The 20,656-nt window shown below is 47.3% G+C and overlaps 1 protein-coding gene across 1 annotated transcript in view; it reads right to left on the bottom strand.

Annotated features, from left to right (window-relative positions):
- The window catches only part of RBM20 (RNA binding motif protein 20), a 178,398-nt gene that overhangs the window by 39,682 nt on the left and 118,060 nt on the right, over positions 1 to 20,656 (bottom strand). The window contains exons 2-5 of the mRNA XM_032423002.1: positions 7,489 to 8,575; positions 6,011 to 6,072; positions 3,883 to 3,977; positions 3,419 to 3,516 (exon numbers count right to left, since the gene is read on the bottom strand). Coding sequence (XP_032278893.1) covers positions 3,419 to 3,516; positions 3,883 to 3,977; positions 6,011 to 6,072; positions 7,489 to 8,575 — 1,342 coding nt within the window. The remainder of the gene's footprint in view (positions 1 to 3,418; positions 3,517 to 3,882; positions 3,978 to 6,010; positions 6,073 to 7,488; positions 8,576 to 20,656) is intronic.

Here is a 20,656-nt window from a genome sequence, read left to right as displayed (position 1 = left end):
CCTGGCACAGGACCAGAAAACATTTCTGAAGAAAAAAATGCATCAAAGCTTTTATGGGTTCTCTATGAGGGCTGGGAGGGGGATAATGGAGGAATTTCCCTGTCCTCATGAAATATTTCTTTTCTGTTTGAGTTTTCACTAAGAGCATAAATTATGTAAGCAGAAAAAAAGAATAGAAATGTATATACAAAAGGAGCCCACTGGGCACTCCTGGAGCCTCACAAAGTGTCTTTTGGTAACAGAGTAATCACCCCTTGATGTATCTGCTTATCTTTGGAGGTCAGTGTTTGTAGGCAGAAAAAACAATAATTTCTCTGAGGGACACCTCTGCTACTTAAAGGAGCCTTGCAAAGTCTCTTTCTGTAGCAGATGAATCAGCTCTTCATTTTTCGTCTTTTCCCCAAATGTCAGTATTTGTGGACTTCCAGTTTTCCTAAAGACAGACACACTTGCATTCGGTGGACCAGAATCTGACAGAAAATGTGACCATCCAGGCACTGATGATACAGAGACTGGTTGGGGCAGGCTTTGTCCTTGTCCCCCAGACGTCCTTGGGAAGGTTCATGTGACCAACAAGACCTCACGGAACTTACAACAGTAAGACCAGTCAGGTGGTGCCCCTCCCCATCCACTGGATCTGTAGGAAATGTCTCCAAACAGCTCATCTTGGGGTACTGTCACAATGCAGAAGAATTCGGGTACCAGGTCTCACTGGCCCCTTCACCTTGCTCCATGGCTGACGGCTAGCTGAAGCCCAAGAAGTTCTTGCCATCCGCAAGGCAGCTTCAGATCCTGCTGAGCAGTGTGTGGCGTGGAAGTGGATGGGGGGCAGGGAGGGAGGAAAAGGCTCACTAAAGAGAGAATCATAGCAAGGAAGAGAATTCAGAGACCCTCAAAAAGGGGCAGCAGGGCTCAGTGGTTACAAGAGAGGCTTCTAGAGCCAGGCCAAATCCCAACACTTCCATTTATCAGCTGTGTGACTTTCTGCAAAGCACTTAGTCTCTCTGCGCCTCAGTTTCCTCACGTCACGGGGTTGTCTGGAGGATTCAATGCCATAATACATATGAAAATGCTAAGAACCTATTAAGCACTATATAAATGTTAGCTATGGTCAGCATCGTCAGCCGGCAATGTCTGGGGTCTCCATCTCCTGCTGGCTGCCAGTGCGGAAAGCGAAGGGCTCCTAGTGTTGCCCCTCCTCAGACTCAAGCCGGATGAACTCTCATCTCTAGGCGTTTGGAGGAAGTTGCACTCAGAGCTTCTGCTCGTGTATTGACACGAGTTATCATGGAATCATTATCAACAGGAATCATCAGCTCGCTTCTGCCCACCACACGCATAACTAGAGTGCTTTCATGGGAGCCTGGCGACGTCTCTAAGAAGGAGTAGACACGACCACAGGAAGTACCAGACAGATCTGCGCGGGAGGGAGGTACACTACCACCGACACGTGCCCAAGGCCACGGGGCTCCTCCCCCCGGCCAGCCATCGGCCGGGGGGCAGTCACGTGACAGCGCGGCCTTGGACGGGATAGGTTCCCCACAGGGGGTTAAAAGGACTAGTTGCTCCGTCGCCGCCATTGGTGCTTCTGCCGCAGGCGCAGTTCCCACGCCGCCGTGGGTCCGTGTCATGCGTGATCCTCGTGACAGCTCTGGTCTCTGTGCAACCTGGCTACCACCTTCCAGCTCCGACCACCCCTCAGGAGACCGCTCGGAGGGTGTGAAGCTTCCAAGATCTGAGGCATCATCCAAATGATCAATTACACAAGTCGGGTAAAGATGCAGCTGTTTGCTTTACTTTCGAAAGTCACTATTAGTGGGGTGATTCCCCCATTTAAGGAAACGGAGCCTCAGAGCAATAAAGTGACTTGCTGGTGGGCTCCAGACTAGGGCTCGACCTTAGGTCTCTTGGCTCCACACGCACAGGAAAGGGCTTCCGGCGCACGGGTCAGTGCTGGAGGGCGGGGTTGAGGCACGGAACAGACGCGCAGGCATCCCGCTCTGGCTTCTCCTCCACCACTCAGCCTCTTCCCCTTTATAGAGGGGCTCAGCTGACACTGGCTCCCTTTCCCTGCCCCGACCCCTGGCCCATCTGCCGCCTCATCCAGCCTCCCCAGCCTGGTCACAGTCTCTTTGTCCTAGGGCTAAGATGTCAGAGCAGGGCTGTGGGCACAGACATGCCTCCATGATCCACAGTGGGAAACAGGCCCTGGGGTGGGGCTGCTCCTGGCACTGCCCGCACCCCCATCCACACACAAGGTCAAAGACAAATGACAGGTCTCCTCACTGAACCCAGCCATTCTGCTCTCCTGGGACTGACCCAAAGCTGCACTGCCCCGGCGTGGCCCTCAGCATGGAGAGTGCAGAGTGGGAAACCACAAAATTCTCTTTCACCAAAACGTGCGTGGGCTGTCGGCCCAGAGCTCCGCCTCGGAGCGCTTCTCCCATTAAACATCACACACAGACAGACACAAACAAATGGAAATCTCCGCCCAGGCAGGCCTCCCCACTCACTCATCCCCCAGGGCCTAACACCTACACTTCTCAGCTTGCCCTCCCGAAGTTTGCATGACACCCCAAAGCAGCAGCGTGCAGGGGACGGCACGCGGGGCCCGCTCTCAGGAACTCGTGCTCGTGGGTCGCAGGAGAGGAGAGAAAGAGCCGCTCCCCCCCACAAACTGGAAGAAATACAGGCATGGCCACAAACACACGGACACGCACCCTCTAGCAGGGTCCGGCCACACACATTTTGTTTTACAGCCGGTCTGGTTCTGCGTCTCCCACCTCCTTCCACGTCTTCTCAGGAGAGGAGGTGCCCGACAGCTTCGGGAGGAAGAGGCCACACGCGGTGGGCAAACAGCAAAACCAAGAGGGAAAGGAAACTGTCACCATCAGTGGGAAAAGGAGGAATGAAGCTTTGGGGGACTGAAGAGCAGGTTGTAGAGAGAGGAACAAAAACACAACCCAAAAGGATTTCATAGAAGCAATTATTTCCCCAAAGGGCCAACAAATACCATGACTACACGGTCCTTACTTTCAAACGCATTTTCTCTTTCTGGTTCAACCTTCAGAATTACCCAATCATAGGAAATAACCAACTTGAATAAAATACAAAAAGTCTTAAAAACACACACACATACAAAAGCTCAAACCTCCCCCCCACCCCAAAACAAATATCGAATGCTAGAAAGTCTAGGCATGCTTTTGATTTTAAGTATGTTAGTTTTTTTATCTATGTGTTTCAATACTAGCTGAATTAAACAACTGACCTCTGCCCACGGGACGCGTTTTCCTGTACTACATAAAGTCACATTTGCACCAGCTTCATCCCAGCCTCCTCTGTGTACCTCTATACCCAGGCGGAGCCGGTGATACAAATGCGTGGACAATGACAATGGAGAAAATGCTTCTGTACTCACATTTGTCCCAGGGGAAGCCGAAGGAAATGCGGGATTTGACTGAGCAAATGACCTTGCTGGAATGGCCGCGTATGATGATCCAAGATTTGAGGCATAATCTAAATGATAAATTACACCAGCTGTGTGAAATCCTAGTCATTTACTTTACCTTCAAAAGTCATTATTAGGATGTAAGTTGGAAAAAAAAATTAAAATTTCCTCTTAATATATTGATAAGTGATTGGTGTGATTTTTACCCCTGGGCATATTGACAACAAAGATTTATGTCTCTAAGAGCCTAGACAGTAATGCCAATACATTTTAGTGTCTTGGGATCTGTTTGCTTTACATATATACATATAGATGGTGGGGGGGGGCGGATAGGGCACATCGGCAGGGAAGTTTAGTTATTAAAGACCTGACATCATAAGCCTTTGGAACGCTGGTTTCTGCTTCAAGCTGCCCAACCAAAGGGCCTTACTCACCTTCAGAGTTCCCAGCAGGGTTATAAACGGCTGTGCTGTTTGGAGAGGAACACAGCGTTCCCTCTGCTGAACCGAGTACACACCGGATACCAGCACTGGAGAGAGGTGGAAAAGGGGAACCAGGAACTCAATAAGTTAAATGAAGAATTACCATATGACCCAGAAATTCCCCTCCTAGCCATGGGCCCAAAATAGTTAAAAACCGATGTTCAAACAAAAACTTGAACATGAATGCTCATAGCGGCACTATTCACAATAGCCAAAAGGTAAAAACAACCCAAATAGAGATCAAAAGATGAACAGATAAACAACATGTGGTACTTACATACAATGGGATATTATTCAGGCATAAAAAGGTTATATATGCTACAACATGGGTGAACCCTGAAAATATTCTGCTGAGTGAAAAAAGTCAGTAATAAAAGGTCATATATTAAATGATTCCATTCGTATGAAATGTCCAGAAGAGGCAAATCCACAGAGATAGAAAGCAGATTCGTGGTTGCCAAGGACTACAAGGGAGGGGAAAAGGGAATGACTACTTAATGGGTATGGGGTTTGGGGTAATGAGAATGTTCAGGAACTCCATAGTGATAATATTAGCACAACCTTGTGAATCTGCTAAATACCACTCAATTGTACACTTTAAAATGACTAAAATGGGGGCATCTGGGTGGCTCAGTCGGTTAAGCATCTGACTCTTGATTTCAGCTCAGGTCTTGATCTCAGGGTTGTGAGTTAAGCCCCACATTGGGCTCCACCCTTGCTGTGGAGCATACTTAAAAAAATAATAAAATAAAGATATAAAATAAAATGGTTAAGATGGTGAATCTTAAGTGAATTTTACCACAGTAAAAAAAGAGGGAGCCAGAAAAGGGAGACCCTTATAAAATTATTTTTTTAAATTGTGATAAAATATACATAACACAAAATTTACCGTCTTAACCATTTCTAAGTGTACAATTCAGTGGCATTAAGCACATTTACCTTGTTGTACAACCATCACCACCATCCATCTCCAGAACTCTTCATCTTGCAAAACTGAAGCTGCCCCCATTAAAAACGAACACCCCACTTCCTCTCCCTTGAGCCCCCAGCAACCACCATTTTGCTTTTTGTCTCTATGAACCTGACTCTTCTAGCTACCTCCTGTTAGTGGAATCACCCAGTATTTGTCCTTTTGTGACTGGCTTACTTCACAGAGCACAATGTCCACAAGGTTTAGTCATGTTGTCACAGAGGTCAGAGGTCCCTTTTCTAAGGCTGAATAATATTCCAGTGTATTGATAGACTACATTTTGTTTATCTGTTCATCTGTCAGTGGACATTTGGGTTGCTTCCACCCACTGGCTATTGTGAATAAGAAAGGGAAGCCTTTTTGATGTACTTCTCTCAAAACACTCAAGTCCAGTCTGCTGTTCACATCTTGGGCCATGTGCCCTCTCCTCTGCCTGGAGGACCCCAGCCCCCTGCTTACTGCTCTGCCCTCAATCCGCCCCTTTCTCTTCTCAGCCCAGCAGCCACAGCCCCGCTCGGCAGAGCCAGAGAGCATCACTCCTCTGTTCAGCTCTCTGATACTCCACTCACTCTCAAAGCACAAAGTCCTCACAAGAAGCCCAGGAGCTCAGAATCTGGGCCCCGGCACCTTCCCTGGCTCCTCACCCCAGCACTCCACTCTCGTCACACCGATGTTGCCTGAGCATCCCAGGGCCACACCAGGGCCTTCAAACTTGCTGTTCCCTCCGCCCTGGGAGTACCTGTCCCCCAGACAGCCATGGGCTCATTCCACTCCCTCCTGAGGTGTCCTCAGAGAGGCCTTTCCCCAACCACCCTATTTAAAATGCAAGGGCCAGCCCCCTGGAGGGCACATGCATGCGCCCACATGCTTCCTGCCCTGTCCTGACGCTGTTTTCTGCTTAGGTTCACCACCAGGAATGCTACCGAAGTCACTTGTTTATTTTATCATCTGCTCCTCTCACCCACGTTAAGTATAAGCTCCTTGAGGACAGGGACGTTGCCTGTTTTGTTCTCTGCTGCTTCCCCAGCACCCAAAACAGAACATGCCGTAGGTGCTCAATGAATATTTCCTGAGCATCTGCATGCACCTGTTCTCCTGGCCAGCACTCACTTTTCAGAGAAGACCAGGCATTTTTGAGCATGTAGTTTCCCTTTCACATGCAGCTCCCAGTCCTAGACCAGAAGGAAAGGAAAGTGACCGAAGTAGAACTGAGTCCATGAGAAGGAAAGGGACAAGGGCAGGCTTCCCCGTCAGGCTGGGGCCTGGGGGGGTGGGGGGTGGCTCAGAGCCCAGAGATAGGACCAACCCTGCCAACACCTCTCCCTCCTGGGCTCCTCCCCACACCTGCCTTCCCGTCCATCCATCCGTCCGTCCAGCCCCCACATCCTGCACCCATCTTGGACAGGAGCCCAGAATCCCAAGGCAGAGTCCCTCCTCCCCTCTCAGTGGACCCTTGGTCTCATGGCACCTCCCACCTCCCCCTCCCTTCCCCCCCCCCCCAGAGACACCCCACCCATTTCTATGACTGGTTGGGGAAATCTTGGCAGGTGGACTCACAGTGAGCTGCCAAGCTTAAGAAAGGCTTATGAGGGACAAAATCGGCCATCGCCTCGCAGTGTCGGCCACCCCCGCCTCCGCCACTGATGGCAGGGGTGAACTTGCACAGTGTGACCCAAGCAGAGGCGAAGGACACTGTGGTGTGACTCCCACTACACCGGGATCACCGTGCTCTGCAGACAGTGTGGGCTAAGAGAGGCTGCTTAAGAGTGCTTAAGCCGCACAGGTTCGGGAGCACCAGACCCACGTTCGAGTCTCCACTCTGGCGCTCTCTAGCTACGGGGCCCTGGACAAGTCCTTTCCTCTTTCTGGGCCTCGGTTTCCTCATCTGCAAAATGAGACTGATAATAGGATCTACCTCACAGCGTTACTGCTGGCATACGGAAAGGATTTATTATATGTTAGCTCTTTTAATATTATCGCTTTGGAATATTTCACTGCATCATTAATACATTCTGGGGGGGGCATTTATACTATAATAGACCTTTGCTTACATGGGCCCAAAGCATCTTATGACCACGGGGAAGGTGTGATGAGGCTCCATCTCCGTCTTGCAGATGGGAAACTGAAGCGCTCTACAGTGATGTGTCTCGGTCTCACCTGAGAAGTGCTCTCTGGCCCTCATCCAAAATTCGGCCAGCATTTTCCTCCCCTTCCATACTCAGTACGATGTACTCTGGGCATACCAGAGAGGAAGAGCCCTCCTCAAGGAGACAGGAGATCAGTTCCTGAGTCCCTTCTCTGTCACGCAGCTGGGGTCACCTGAACCCCCACTCGGCCGCAGCTTTCTCTCCGATAAACACGGGTAAGGATCTCTTACTTGCCTTAAAGCAAGGGAGTGGCCCTGATACATTTCTGAGATGAATTTGCATTCTAATAACTATAATTTTGATCAAGGGTACCGATGGCAAAATCCTGCCACCGAGTCCCCAGATGGAACCGCTCCTAGCTCCCGAGGAGCGAGTGTTGGGCTGTGGTCGTGAGCCCCCCAGGCTCCAGCTGTGGCTCCCGGGCTGGCGTGGAGGACTCACCTTCAAATCGAACGCCTTCTTGTCGCAGATGCTACAGATATGTGGCAGGTGCAGGGGGGCCACACCGTGGAAGTCATTCAGCTCGTGAGCCTGCAGGGGCCTCACGGACAGCAGAGCCTGCTCCTCCTTGGCCCGCCGCCGGGCACCGCTGAAACCCTGCTTGCTGTTGTTAAGCCGACCCCCAAAGGAAGGAGGGGTCCTGTCTGGGGTGGGCTCCTCGGGGTCATACAGCTCATAGGGCTGGCTGCGGGGTGGAGGCCACAGGGTAGGGCCTGCCGTAAGATCGGGCTTGCTCTGGCCAGAGAATCCGTGGGGGCTCTCCCACTGGCTATTTGGACCCTGCAGCAGCGGACCTACCTCGCCTTTCATGCCCCCGGCCTGCTCAGCCGCAAATCCACCTGCCACATGCGACCCTTGGGAGTTGGGTCCGTAGAAGTCCTTGGGAAAGGCAGCTTGGCCATCTTGCCCTGAGTGGCTGTAGGGCCCTTCATAGGTCACACTGCCTGTGGTAGAGGCCACAACTGGCAGGAAGCTGGGCTGGCTGTCTGTTTCAGAGCCGTACGCCTGGCTGGAGTTGGCCTTGCCATACTCGTAGAATCCTGCTGCGGCGGGAGCAGGCCCAGTCTTGCCAATGCCCAAGATGACTGCTGGCTGGGCAGGGGTCTGAGGCATGACCCCACTGAAAGGATGCATCACCACGGCATTGGGGGGCTGGCTGGGAAGGCTCACGGAGGGTCCTGGGCCTCGTGTCTGGCCGGGGGGCGAGAAGGCAATTGCATTAGAGGGAAACCGGGCACTGGACATGGTTGCAGCATGTTGGGGCACCCCAGTTTGGCTGTGGGGGGCGCTGATCACAGACGGATGCCTCAGCTGGTTGAAGAGAGGCTGGGACATGGCCACTTTGGAGAGGACTTGGTTCAGGACTGAGGCGGCCGCGGTGTTGTTGGTGACAGCTGTCTGCGCCAGCTTCAGCCGGTGGAGGGTGAGCTGGGCTTGCAGCTGAGCCAGTTGGAGGCTGGCAGGTGAAGGAAGCAGAGGGTTCGCGTTACTGACCGAGAACGGGTTCTTGTCCAGGAGCTTGGCGGCACTACAGGAACACAAAATCCAGATGCACAGCTAGTTTTCACCCAGGGCGCCGGGGGCTCTTTCTTCGCTTATCCCTGGTCCCCCATCTCCTATAAAACCCACCCACGCAAACCCCACATACAAGTGAGTCTGCAAAAAGCCTGTACTCACACATACACCAATTTGTTTAAAAACTCCGATAGAAAAAATTATTTTACGGCAGAATGGTCAATCTCACTGGTAATCAGAGACACAAGCTAAAACCATTAGAAAAAATTTTTTCTCTAGCAAAATAGCAAAAAAATATATATTTTTTACTAAGAGCATTCAGTACTGATAAGATAAAGTAGAGTGGACACAATGTTAGTGATAGTCTAAACTTGTGTAACTTTGTTAAAAGATAGCCTGATAATCTGCACTCATTACAGCCATACTCTTTGACCTAATAATTCAATTCTATAAATCTGTCCTAAGGAAATAATGCAGACAAAACTTGATGCCCAAAGGTGCTTAATAATACTACATCATTTAAGAGTCCAAAGTTGAAAATTACCAATTTCCGATAACAGGGGTTAGGGGACGGTTTAAACGAAGTAAATTATGATATATCTACATAATAAAATGTCAAGGAATCATTTACTATTGATGTAAATTTCTACTTTATTATGTAATCTTTAAAACATTCAAAAAAGTATACCCAACACCAAGGTTAAAATAGGAAACATTCCAACATACTAAAATCCCCTGGTCTCCGCTCTCCCCATCCATGCCGCACCCCATCACTGCCAATGGTAGATACTATCTCAAATTTGGTAAGGTCATTGTTTACAACAACAACAACAAATTAGTGACATGAGCAAATCCATATACTCTATATGTTAAGCAAAAAAAAAAAAAAAAAAAAAAGCAGGCTTCACATTCACATCCAGAGTAAATTATGTGTATATTTGTGCCAAACACATTTTCATCCCAATCCTCATTTCACATCCAAAAGCAACAGTAATCAAGCTCCCTTCAATCCACTCTCAAACCCAACTAGCATAAGGAATAACCAAAAAAGTTACAGGTGAAGACTCTGAATCTGAAGTCGTAGGCAGTGGTAGGCACTCACAGAAGCTTACTGAGGCGGTGTTCTGTCTCACACGTGCCTTTCATGTGACCTCTGTTAGTTGGTTGTGGTGTTTTCTTGACCAAAAACCAGGATGCACGATCTGGAAAGGGGACAGACTTTCCCAGAAAGTCTGGATATGTGGTTACTATTGTCAGGGCTCTTTGGTAAGACCGTATTTTCTGGGTCTTCAACTCTCCTTCTGGGTAGTGGGTGATCGAGGAAATGTGTTTGGGATGTTGATGAACTGGAATTCCCAGGTCATGTTAATGTTAACGGGAAGAAGAGGACTGAGCATTTGAAACTGGGGTTATGGGGTTACCATGGACAACCCAGGCTCTATATTCAGCATGCCTATGGGAGTGTGGGGCAGAAATAGCAAGGCTGGGACCCTTCAGACAAGGTCTCCACTGTCACAGGCTCTGGACAGAGTAAGTCTGATGAAACAAAGAAGAGAGAGGCTGGGGGTGGACCCAGTGAGGAAAAAAGGGGAGACAAGGAAAGTATGGGCCATGTCACAGCTCTCCCACTTTGTGGAGATGTTTTGAGGGAAGAGGGCTTCTGCTTAGGTTGGCACTTTGCATTGGTCTGAGAGAACCGTGGGAGGCAGGGAGGAGGTGTGGAGGTGGTAGAGGGGAAGGTGAATAGGAGAGAGCCTAACATTTACTGCGCGCGATGCTCCTGTGTGACCAGTGCTCAGCCTATGTCATCCCCTTTGATGTCTCCATCAGTCCTATTGGGTGGAAAAGGTTCACCCCATCTTGCAAGGCAAGAATCTAAAGTGCAGAAAGATGAGGTGACCTTCTTACGAACACTCACCGTTGGTGAATACAGGCGTGGGATTCAAACCCCAGCCAGGTTTTGAAAAGAAGAGAAGGGGCATAGGTGGTTAGGTAAGCAGCGTCTCAGCCCTCCCTGAGAACACCTTCTCTTCATGGGCTGCAGCACTGCTTTGTTTGAAGTGAGTTCTCAGAACATCAGGCACACCAACATTCAAACATAAGTATAAAACACACTTCAGAGCCAGATAAAAATGATTTTGGATTACTCTCTCCCATTCAGTGAGAAATCAAGAATTTTCCATAAGTCACTGAAGAGACATTACCTTCACCCAGCCAGCAGCCCTGCTCTGCTCCCAGGACAGAAGAGTTTGGCTGTATTTTAAGACATTGGGGGGCTGGGGGGAGTCATGGTTAAAGGTGGTTACAGAGCTTTCCTCCTCTGGAGTAGTTGTGCTGGTTACAGCCAAGCCTTGGTGCCCCAGTGTGTCCGGAGCACAAATCATGACAGCAGCAGAGCTAGGGAGGCACTAATTGTCTATGTAGGCGAGAATATGAAGGGAAAAGAGGTTGGTCAAGAGTCTGATGAAAGATTTCTACTTGTGTAGTATTAAGTAGCTGAGCTTTAGAAGAGCAATTAAGCTTAACACAAAACCCTGCCCACACAGGGCCAACCCTTCCTACCAGGTTTGTCCACAACACAGCCTGTCCCCGCTAACAAGGCGATAATGAGGTGCCAACTTAATTTCCATGACCAGGGTAACACAAGATTGGTTTTGTTTTTCCCAGAGAAGTCAGCTGTATTTTCTAAAACTGTGTTCTGGACTGGAGGGAGCTCTTGCAGGAGATTCCCCTTCACCTCTGAAAGGACACGCGAGAAAAGCTGTCTTTCCAACTAGGAAAGCCAACCTCGCTGGGTATTTGTAGGTCAGCGACGAGAAACAAGTGCTCTTCCGAGTGGCGTGGGTTACAGAAGTTTACCCATTCCGACGCAGCACGAAATAAGAAGATTCACAGATTTTCTTCCCAACTTCTGCTTTGCCTCGCAAATTCATATTGTCCCCAACCTTCACCAACTTTGAGTGGAAGTGATTTCATATGAGTCACCAGAGTTAGGGACCTCTTTTGAACCAAAGATCCTTAAAAAAGAAGAGACACATCATCCTATTAAAGAAAGAGAGAGAGAGAAAGAAAGGAAGGAAGGAAGGAAGGAAGGAAGGAAGAAAAAGAAAAAGCAAGCCCTAAAATCCTTAGCCTACAAGAGTTAATAACCTAAAAGTCAGGTACATATAGCAATCATATTTCTAAGCCCCAAACTGGGCCATATGATCTGAGATCTCTAGGGGCTAGAACTAATGTCACCTTCTTGTATTCCTGCCATCTCCGTTTGTCGCTGTTACCTCACTTAACACATCCTGCTTTGTGTTAAAAATAATTGCTTATGTACCTTTCTCCCTCTACTAGACATAAGCTCCACAAGGGAACAGGGCATGGCGTGGAGATTTTCGCATCATCCTGGCATGCTGCCTCGTACCTGGTAGTCACTCAGTAACTTCAGTGAACGGAATGAAGAAGGAACATAATGGATGTGGCTCATCCGAACCTGGTGGCTTTAAGATGGGGACCCCTCATTTGACAGTAGACATCTCTGTGGATAAAAACCTTCGAACAATTCAAAAAAGAGAATCTAAATATACCCAGAAAGCAAATGGATTTTGCTGTTGTATACAGCGTAAACCCCAATCAGGTACAGAGTCACTTGCCCAGAAGAGTGCCTACCATTCCCCATTCCAAAGCAGGAGTTCCAACACATCCTTCTCCCTGCCCAAGTCTAGGTTTTGAAATTGAATGAATAATCCTTGTGGTAGGCTGAATAATCCAATCTTAATCCCCAGAACCTGTAAATGTAACCTTACATGGTAAAGGGGACTTTGCAGATGTGATTAAATTAAGGATCGTGAGATGGAGAGATTATCCTGGATTATCTGGGTGGACCCGATGTAATCATAAGAGTCCTTATAAAATGGAGGCAGGAGGATCAGAGTCAGAGAGAGAAGATACAAGGACAGAAGCAGAGGTCTGAGATGAAAGCAGAGGCAATGCTGGGGCTCTGAAAACGGAGGAAGGGGCCACGAGCCAAGGAAATGCAGGAACTCTCTAGAAACTGGAAAAGGCTAGGAAATGAATTTCCCCTTAAGCCTCAAGAAAGAACCAGCCCTGCTGACACCTTGACTTTGGCTCTGTGAGACTGATTTTGGATTCCTGACCTCCAGAACTGTAAAATAAGAAAGTTGTGTTGTTCTGAGCCACTCAATTTCCAGTAGTAGGTTACAGAAACAATAGGAAACTAATATAATCCAGCAAGAAAATTAGATGTAAGAGAAGCTTCCACTCAGAGACGCAGTGGTGGGTATAGGGGTATTGGCTGGATCTGGTTGGTATAGACTCATGCCCCCCAAGGGCCTAGGAAGCACAGACCTTCTGACTGGGTGTCTCAACACCCTCTGGGAACCTTGCCAGAAGCCAGCAAAACCCAGAGGTCTCTTCCTTTTCAAAGTCAGCTTTCTTTAACCCACCTGGATCAGTGGCAACCTGGGAAAGCTTTGAATTGCAGACCCTTAGGGATCAAATCATCCTCCCAGCCCCACAACAAGAAGAGAAAGTGACCTGCCCAGAGCCACATAGCTGGGTGACAGCAAAAATCTTAGCGAGAGCCCAGATCATCCAACCAGCTTCTAGTGCCTGACAGAATGGCCTTGCCTCCAAAAGCCTAACTAAGCCCCAGAACTATCTATTTCATCACCAAATTATCATCTCCATCCATATTTATCTCTCCACTCTGTTCAGAGAGATACTGACTACCTTCAATACGCAAGGCACTCGCCAAGCACCAGGGAGATGCAACGTGCAGTCCCCTTCTGGGATCCCCACAACTCCGGACGTGGTAGCGGGGATGCCCCCTTGTCTGGTGAGGGGGGAGGGGCAAAGTCCTCCACACCTGCTGCATTTCTTCTCCTGAAACTGTGCAGTGGCACAGTTTGCAGCCAAGGAGTGGAAGTGTGGACCGGGGAGGAGGGCGTGCCGCACAGGGAGTTCTGTAGCCTGGGCATCTGGCACGGAACAGGAACAGCTTATCACTCAGCACAGCCACTGTGACTCACCCGGGCCTCTGCAAGACTAACTGCCCCCCCAGAGCCGAGGTTGCCTTTCTGAGCCATTAATTGTTACAAGGAATTCTTGGTGCATAATTACATTAAAAACTTTGGTTCCCTGCTCACTTTGACAGCATTTTTTAATTAAAGCAGCATTTCTCTCAAGAGTTTTAAAAATAAAATATAACTTAAAGGAGAACTAGTTGCCTTTAGAATGCCAGGATATTTAGGAGATCCAAATGAAAACTGTTTCTAATGGTTTAATTCCGTAGTGTTGAAAGGATGTGCAACATATTGTATTCACCAGAGAACGAAACAGCTGTCTTGGCTTGAAAATGCTCATTATTTATCCCAAAGCTCATTATTTGTCCCAAAGCGCTTTCATATTTTATTCTGAGTCCAAGCAGGCTGCAATGATGGATTAGTATTTGGGCACAAGGAGTGAGGCAGTGTCCTTCCTTGGTTTGAGTCAGGCCGGGTGCTGGAAATTCAGCAAGATTTTTGTGATGTAACCCATCGGGTTCTGAAAGGAAGGGAGAGCACCCAAGACACAGGCAGGAGCCTCTGCTCAGAATGAGACTCCATCAAAGGGGCCAATGGGACATTCATGTGTTTGTTCATTTGGCCTACATGGACTGAGCATCTATAATGCGCCAGGCAAAGTTGCCAGGTGGTGGGAACACAGAGATGAGCAGAGAAATCTTGCTGAGAGCACAGGGGAGCCAGATCAACAAAGGATGATGAGTATGCCGACACCAGTAAGCACAGAGACAGCAAGGCACAGGGGGAGGTCGTTCAAGCCTCAGACATTTTAGAGAAATGTAACCAACGAAAGAAAAGGCCATCTCAAGGGCTGTCCCTGAACTTTGAACAAAGACAAACATTCTGGACTGATTAAGGCACCTACAGGTGCAAAGATGTATCAGCTGTTGGTGAAAGGCAGCTGTAGGGTGAACTGTGGTCAGAGACCCAGGTTTCCCCCTGCTTCTTACTGGTTGTATGATGGGGAAACGTCACTTAATTTTTCCGACACTCAGAATTTTCTCATCTATAAAATGGGACAGTAACCTCCATCCAATGGGACACAAGCCCAGCCAATCAGAGTCCGCTGGCCACAATGACTGGCTCAGGGATGGACACTCCCTGACATTTTGTTGGAGCAACTGGGAGAGAGACATTCTTTCGTCCTGCCATGCCTGGGTTGCTAAACTGGTTGAATTTAAGCCACCGCTTAAGGAGAGGCTGCTTGAGAATAAAGCCAACCCAAAGGCGCTGCCCAAAGAGACCAGCACAGGCAGCTCCTGAACGACCTCCTAGGGAGGCCTTGAACCAGTTTCCCCTGCATCTGCTTGGACATTTCTGTACATGCATCAATGCTTTTCCTTTATTTGCTTCATAAACATAATAATGTCATAAGAAAGCCAACCTACCTGAACCACCTGCTTTTAATTCAGATGGTTTCCCTCCACGGCCCCACCTTGACTTGAGAGTTCCCTTCACTCTCCAGTTTCCTCTACACAGTGCACTGACCGGAAGGCCCCAGCAGCAGGGGAAACTCAGGCAGTCACTTCGCTGTGACTCTCTGCTGACCAGGGACACCTGTTTCTTGGAGGTTTGGGACACAGAATGCTCCTCCATTCTTGGTGGAATAAGAGCCCCACATCCTGGTCACTAGGCCAGGGTGTGACTGGGATGCAGGAGTAAAGTCCCCCACAAGGGTGCGGGCTGCCCGACAACCTTTTCCAGGTGCGGAGGTCCATCTCAGGCCCCACAGGGGATGTCATGAGCAGGGGATGTCATGCCTTGTGGCCCTCACCAGGGGGCAGTTTCTGTCTAACACTACTCTTTTCTCAGCACTTAACGGGCCAGTTTGGGTATACAAAGAACTGGCTTTATAAAAGGCATTAGTTATCCCCCTGGGAGAAAAGGATCTTTATTCAAGATACAATGATTCTTAGTCTTCCCTCACTTGGAGGAAAGGAGAGTACATAGCAAGTGACAATTGGGCTGCAGGCTGCCCTGTATGAACCAGGGGTAGGAATCGGGCATTGTGGGTTCTAGACCTAGCTTGAGGCTTGTCAGCTGTGTCATAGGGGACAAGAGACTCCACCTCTCTGAGCCTCGGTGTCCTCAACTATAAAAAGAGAAGTCACAATCTTTGTTTGGTTACGTTATGAGAGCTGACATGGGGTTAAGTAAAGAGTTGTTGGATCCCTCTGCAAACTGTGAGGTGCTGCACAGAGGGAAGGGTGTGGCGTTGTCTGGAACATTATTGGAAAGAACATTTCCTGTGATCACAAAACACATCCTTCCCTTTCTGAAAACATTCCTCCACAGAGGAAGAGATATTTGTCACTCAGGTCCTTGGGGGTAACCTCATTGCCACTAGGATGAGTTAAAATCAGTTCAGCCATATCAATGTGATTGTGCTCTGCACCCCAGATTGGGGGGGGGGGTGGATGGGAAGGAGCACAGCCCAGAGGCTAAGGCCACAGGTTTCCGAGGTGGCATCAGAATGGGTGTGAATTCCAGTTTGCCACTTGTAGGTTGGGGATGGTGGCAAATACTTATCCTCTCTCAGCCTCAAGGTCCTCATCATTAAAGCAGGGACAGCTATATCTAAGCTACAGGCTTTTCCTGAGAGTTAAACGACAGGGTGTACATAAATTGGTCTGCATGGTTCCTAGCACACAGTAAGCATTCACTGAGCAGGGCAGCAGCGACCATTTCTACTACTAGTCTTTTTACCATCGTCATAACCATGATGATGGCTATCACCCTTACCATCACCATCACTATCACCATTACCATCACTATCGCCATTACTATTACCATCGCCATTATTATTACCACTATTATCACCATTACTAGTACCATCACCATCACCATCACTATCACCATTACTATTACCATCACCATCACTATCACCACTATTATCACCATTACTATTACCATCACCATTGTTCTCACCATTACCATCACCACTATCATCAATATTACCATCTCCAATACCATCACCATCACTATCACCATTACTATTATCATCGCCATTACTATCACCACTATTATCACCATTACTAGTACCATCACCATTGTTCTTACCATTACCATCACTATCACCATTACCATCAGCATTACCATCACTATCACCATTACTATTACCATCACCATTACTATCACTAACACCATCATCGTTATCATCACTATTACTGTCTCCAATACCATCACCATTACCATCGCCATCACCATCATCATCACTGTTGTCATTGTCATCATCAGTGCAGATGGCAGGTGAGCTCTGCCCGGGCAGAGAGAAATATCTTCCTTACAGACAGATGGGGATGGAAGAGGGAAACACAAAGAGATGTCAATATGGAGAGAAGGGCAGTGAAAATAAGGGCGGACGCCTGCTGAGAGAGGAGAAACCAGGAGTGCAGATTGGGACTTGGGGGGAACAGAGAGAGTTACAACAGCTGCTTGGTGACCTGGGTAAGTAGTCAGCAACACACTTAAAGGGCTATGGGTTAACAACAAGGACGCAGCTGAATGAAGTCCAGCAGTATGAATGTGTGCGGACTCAGAGCAAGCTTTTCGCTGGTAATGCTCAGCCACCCAGAAGCTGAAGCCAGGAACTACAGCCCAGAGCACCGGAGGGCCTAGGCCAACCCGAATGGTCACATTTTCAGTTAAGCACAGTATCTTTCAAGATAACCCATCAGGAATTTAAATTCACTTCCAGTTCGACTCAGTTCCCTTTCCTGGCCAAGCAATGAAGGTGTCATTTCTTTTTACATGCTAAGATATGAAATATAATCCTGGCAAGACAGCTCATGACCAGGGAAGAGAATGTTTTCCAGGTTTGGTCACACCTTCACCGTGTGGTCAAATCAAATCAAGTGCAATGGCTGGGGTCCGGTCATTGCTCAGTCCTGCTTTTCCCTTGTCTCCTGGGAGCTGAACTTCAAATCATCAATTCTTAACTCTACCATAACACTCTTAGAAGCTAGGTCAGGATGTGAGCCACAGCGAACAGTCCCTGAAGGTTACAAAGATGAAAATGATAATACCGCAGTAATATCGAGGCTAAGGTTCACACTCTGATTATCACAAATGTTAAGAGCAAGAAGAGGTCTTAGAGACAGCTTATGTTTTTTAAGATTTTATTTATTTGACAGAGAGAGAGAGAGTGAGAGCAGGAACACAAGCAGGGGGAGTGGCGGGGGGGGGGGGAGAAGCAGGCTTCCCGCTGAGCAGGGAGCCCGACGCGGGGCTCGATCCCAGGACCCTGGGACCATGACCTGAGCCGAAGGCAGACGCTTAACGACTGAGCCACCCAGGCACCCTGAGACAGCTTAAGTTTAACCCACTCATTCTACAGAGGGAAAAAAAGTGGAACCCTGTGAAGTTGGTGTAATATGTGAATCACCCCAAGTCACACACAGCAGCTAGAGGAGAGCGGGGACTGGAGCCCACGTCTCCTCATCCCTCAGGGCTAATGTAGCTGCTACGGTGGAATGCATCCCCATCAACATTCCTGCCAGGTCTTCTCCTTTGTGAGGAGAAGAGGGAGGTCACAATTATTTTTTTCATAGTGCTATCTACTTGGTAACAATAGGGCTACTGGATTATCACTAGCGAGGCCTCTGTGAGTAATTTCAAGATTACTGGATCATAACAATAAAAAAAATTAAAAAAAAAAAAAAAAAGATTACTGGATCAATGCTGGCGTTCTCCCATGTGTGGGCTTTAGCCATGACATTATCGTAGGATGATTCATATCACCATGACACCTCTTGGAGGCATTTATAACAGCAATGATAATCCTACTGTATCTCTTTTGTTGCGTGTTTTTTAGTTGAAGTATAATCAGTGTTTTCACTTCATTTGCTATCTGATTTCCAGGACAACCAAATGGGAAGGTAAGCCAGATATGCCCATTTCCAGTTTAGTTAAAAGGACTGAGACCAAGAAAGGTCTAGTAAAACACCTGAAGGCATCCAGCCAATAAGGGACTTGAATGAGGGTCTTTTTACTCCAGGATTCTACCCTCTGCTTACACATTCATTAAAGGGAACTTCTCAAACCACATTCCTGGCTCTTATTTCTTTGGATGTGATTTGTTTGTCAGGGTTTTGGTTTGTTTCTTTAAAGATACTAAAATATAAAGCATTTTCCTTTATTCTGTGGTTTTTCTCCCAATTTGTCACAGTATTTTTTTTTTCCGGCTCCATTGATATATTTTTAAGTTTTTTAATTATTTAAGTAATCTTTGCACCCGACATGGGGCTTGAACTCACCATCCCAAGACCAAGATTCACACGCTCTTCCCACTGAGCCAGCCAGGCACCCCACTAGCTTTATTGATATTAACATTGTATAAGTTTAAGATGTACAATGTAATGGTGTGGTATATGTAGATATTAACGAAATGATTGCCACAATAAGTTTGGTTAACAATCTAAGATGTGATTTTAAATGACACATTTGGTGTTATTAAATGACCAGCTTTTTGGTCTACTGTACCCACGTTCGTTCAGTCAGAATAAGATTCTCTAAACCAGGGGACATGCAGTCACCAAGGGGCAGCTAGCAGTTCTATAACTGACACGAGAGGCCTGCCTTTCCTGCTGGAGTTATTAGAAGTGCTCAAAGTGTGCAAAAGAGATCTGATAATGCCACAAATGCAGAGCCAAGAACACACATTCTGCTAGCATCGTAACAGGAAAGATTTACAGCAGAGACAGAATTAATGTCAATGTATCCACCAAGAACCATGTATTTGTTCTTTTTCTTTTCCTTCTTCTGTACCAATTTATTTTCTGTAAAATATCCTTTATTTTATAAAATGAAGGGCATCTGGATGGCTCAGTCGGGTAAGTGTCCGACTCTTGATTTTGGCCCAGGTCATGATCTCAGGGTCAAGCAGGCTCACAACTGGGCATAGAGACTGCTTAAGATTCTCTCTCTCCCTCTCCCTCTGCCCCCAATCAATCAATCAATCAATCAATCAATATTTTATAGAACAACAGTACTGTCGGTGGTAACTTATTTTTAATCACACTTCTTTTTGTTTTGAACTTTAAAACTATAAAAATATGAAGAATATAACAAATCTTTACAAGTTCACTGCCTACCCATCATCCCAAATTCACAAATGCCATGATTATGGTCATTTTTGCCTCAGACATTTTTTTATTAAAAAAAAAAAAAACACAAAACTATACAAAGTTGAAGTCCCCTTTGAGACTTGGCGCAGTCTAATTCCTCCGTCTCCCTAGTGACATCCACGTGTGGTGTGTGTGCCTATTTATTTATATATCTGTCTGTCTGTATCTCTCTAAACATAGAAAAAGTATAAAAATAAGAGATTTTTCTATACCTGCATGTGCTTATAAACCAGCATGTAGGACTGGTTTCAACAATATTTCTCCTAAAGAAAGAAATGCACATTCTCTGTAGTTTTTCTTTTTTTGGAAGATTTTATTTATTTATTTGCGGGAGAGGGAGAGCACGAGTTGGGGGAGGAACAGAGGGAGAGGGAGAAGCAGACTCCCTGCTGAGCAGGGAGTGCAATGTGATGCGGGGGCCCGATCCGGGGACCCTGGGATCATGATCTGAGCCGAAGGCAGACACTTAACCAACTGAGCCACCCAGGTGTCCCCTCTGTAGTTTCTTTTAACACACTGAGGACTGCAGGCAGGGTGATGGTGTGAAAAAACTGCTGACCTAGAAATCAGAAGATTTCTGCTTACTCCCTGTGGGACCAGAGGCCAGTCAACTTCCCTTTTTATGTAGAATGAGAAAGCTGGATGAAAGGACCTCCAAGATCTCTTCCACCTTTGAAATCTGATAAATCCCAGGTTTAATTTCATCTGGCACAGGGATGTCTGCCCTTGCTAGCTGCTGTAAAGAGCAAACATGATGGTCAGGCACTCTGTAAAGCATGATGATGTTGTGGATAGAATCAAATAATATTGAATAATAATATATAAATATTATAAAATGAACATTATTTAATAGTACACTACTCTTATTCATATATTACATATTATATATTATTAATA

The sequence above is a fragment of the Phoca vitulina genome, unplaced genomic scaffold (assembly GCF_004348235.1).
Source record: "Phoca vitulina isolate PV1807 unplaced genomic scaffold, GSC_HSeal_1.0 scaffold28, whole genome shotgun sequence".
Lineage (NCBI taxonomy): Eukaryota > Metazoa > Chordata > Mammalia > Carnivora > Phocidae > Phoca > Phoca vitulina.
Note: the sequence above shows the minus strand (reverse complement) of the source record. Positions and strands in the feature narration are given on the sequence as shown.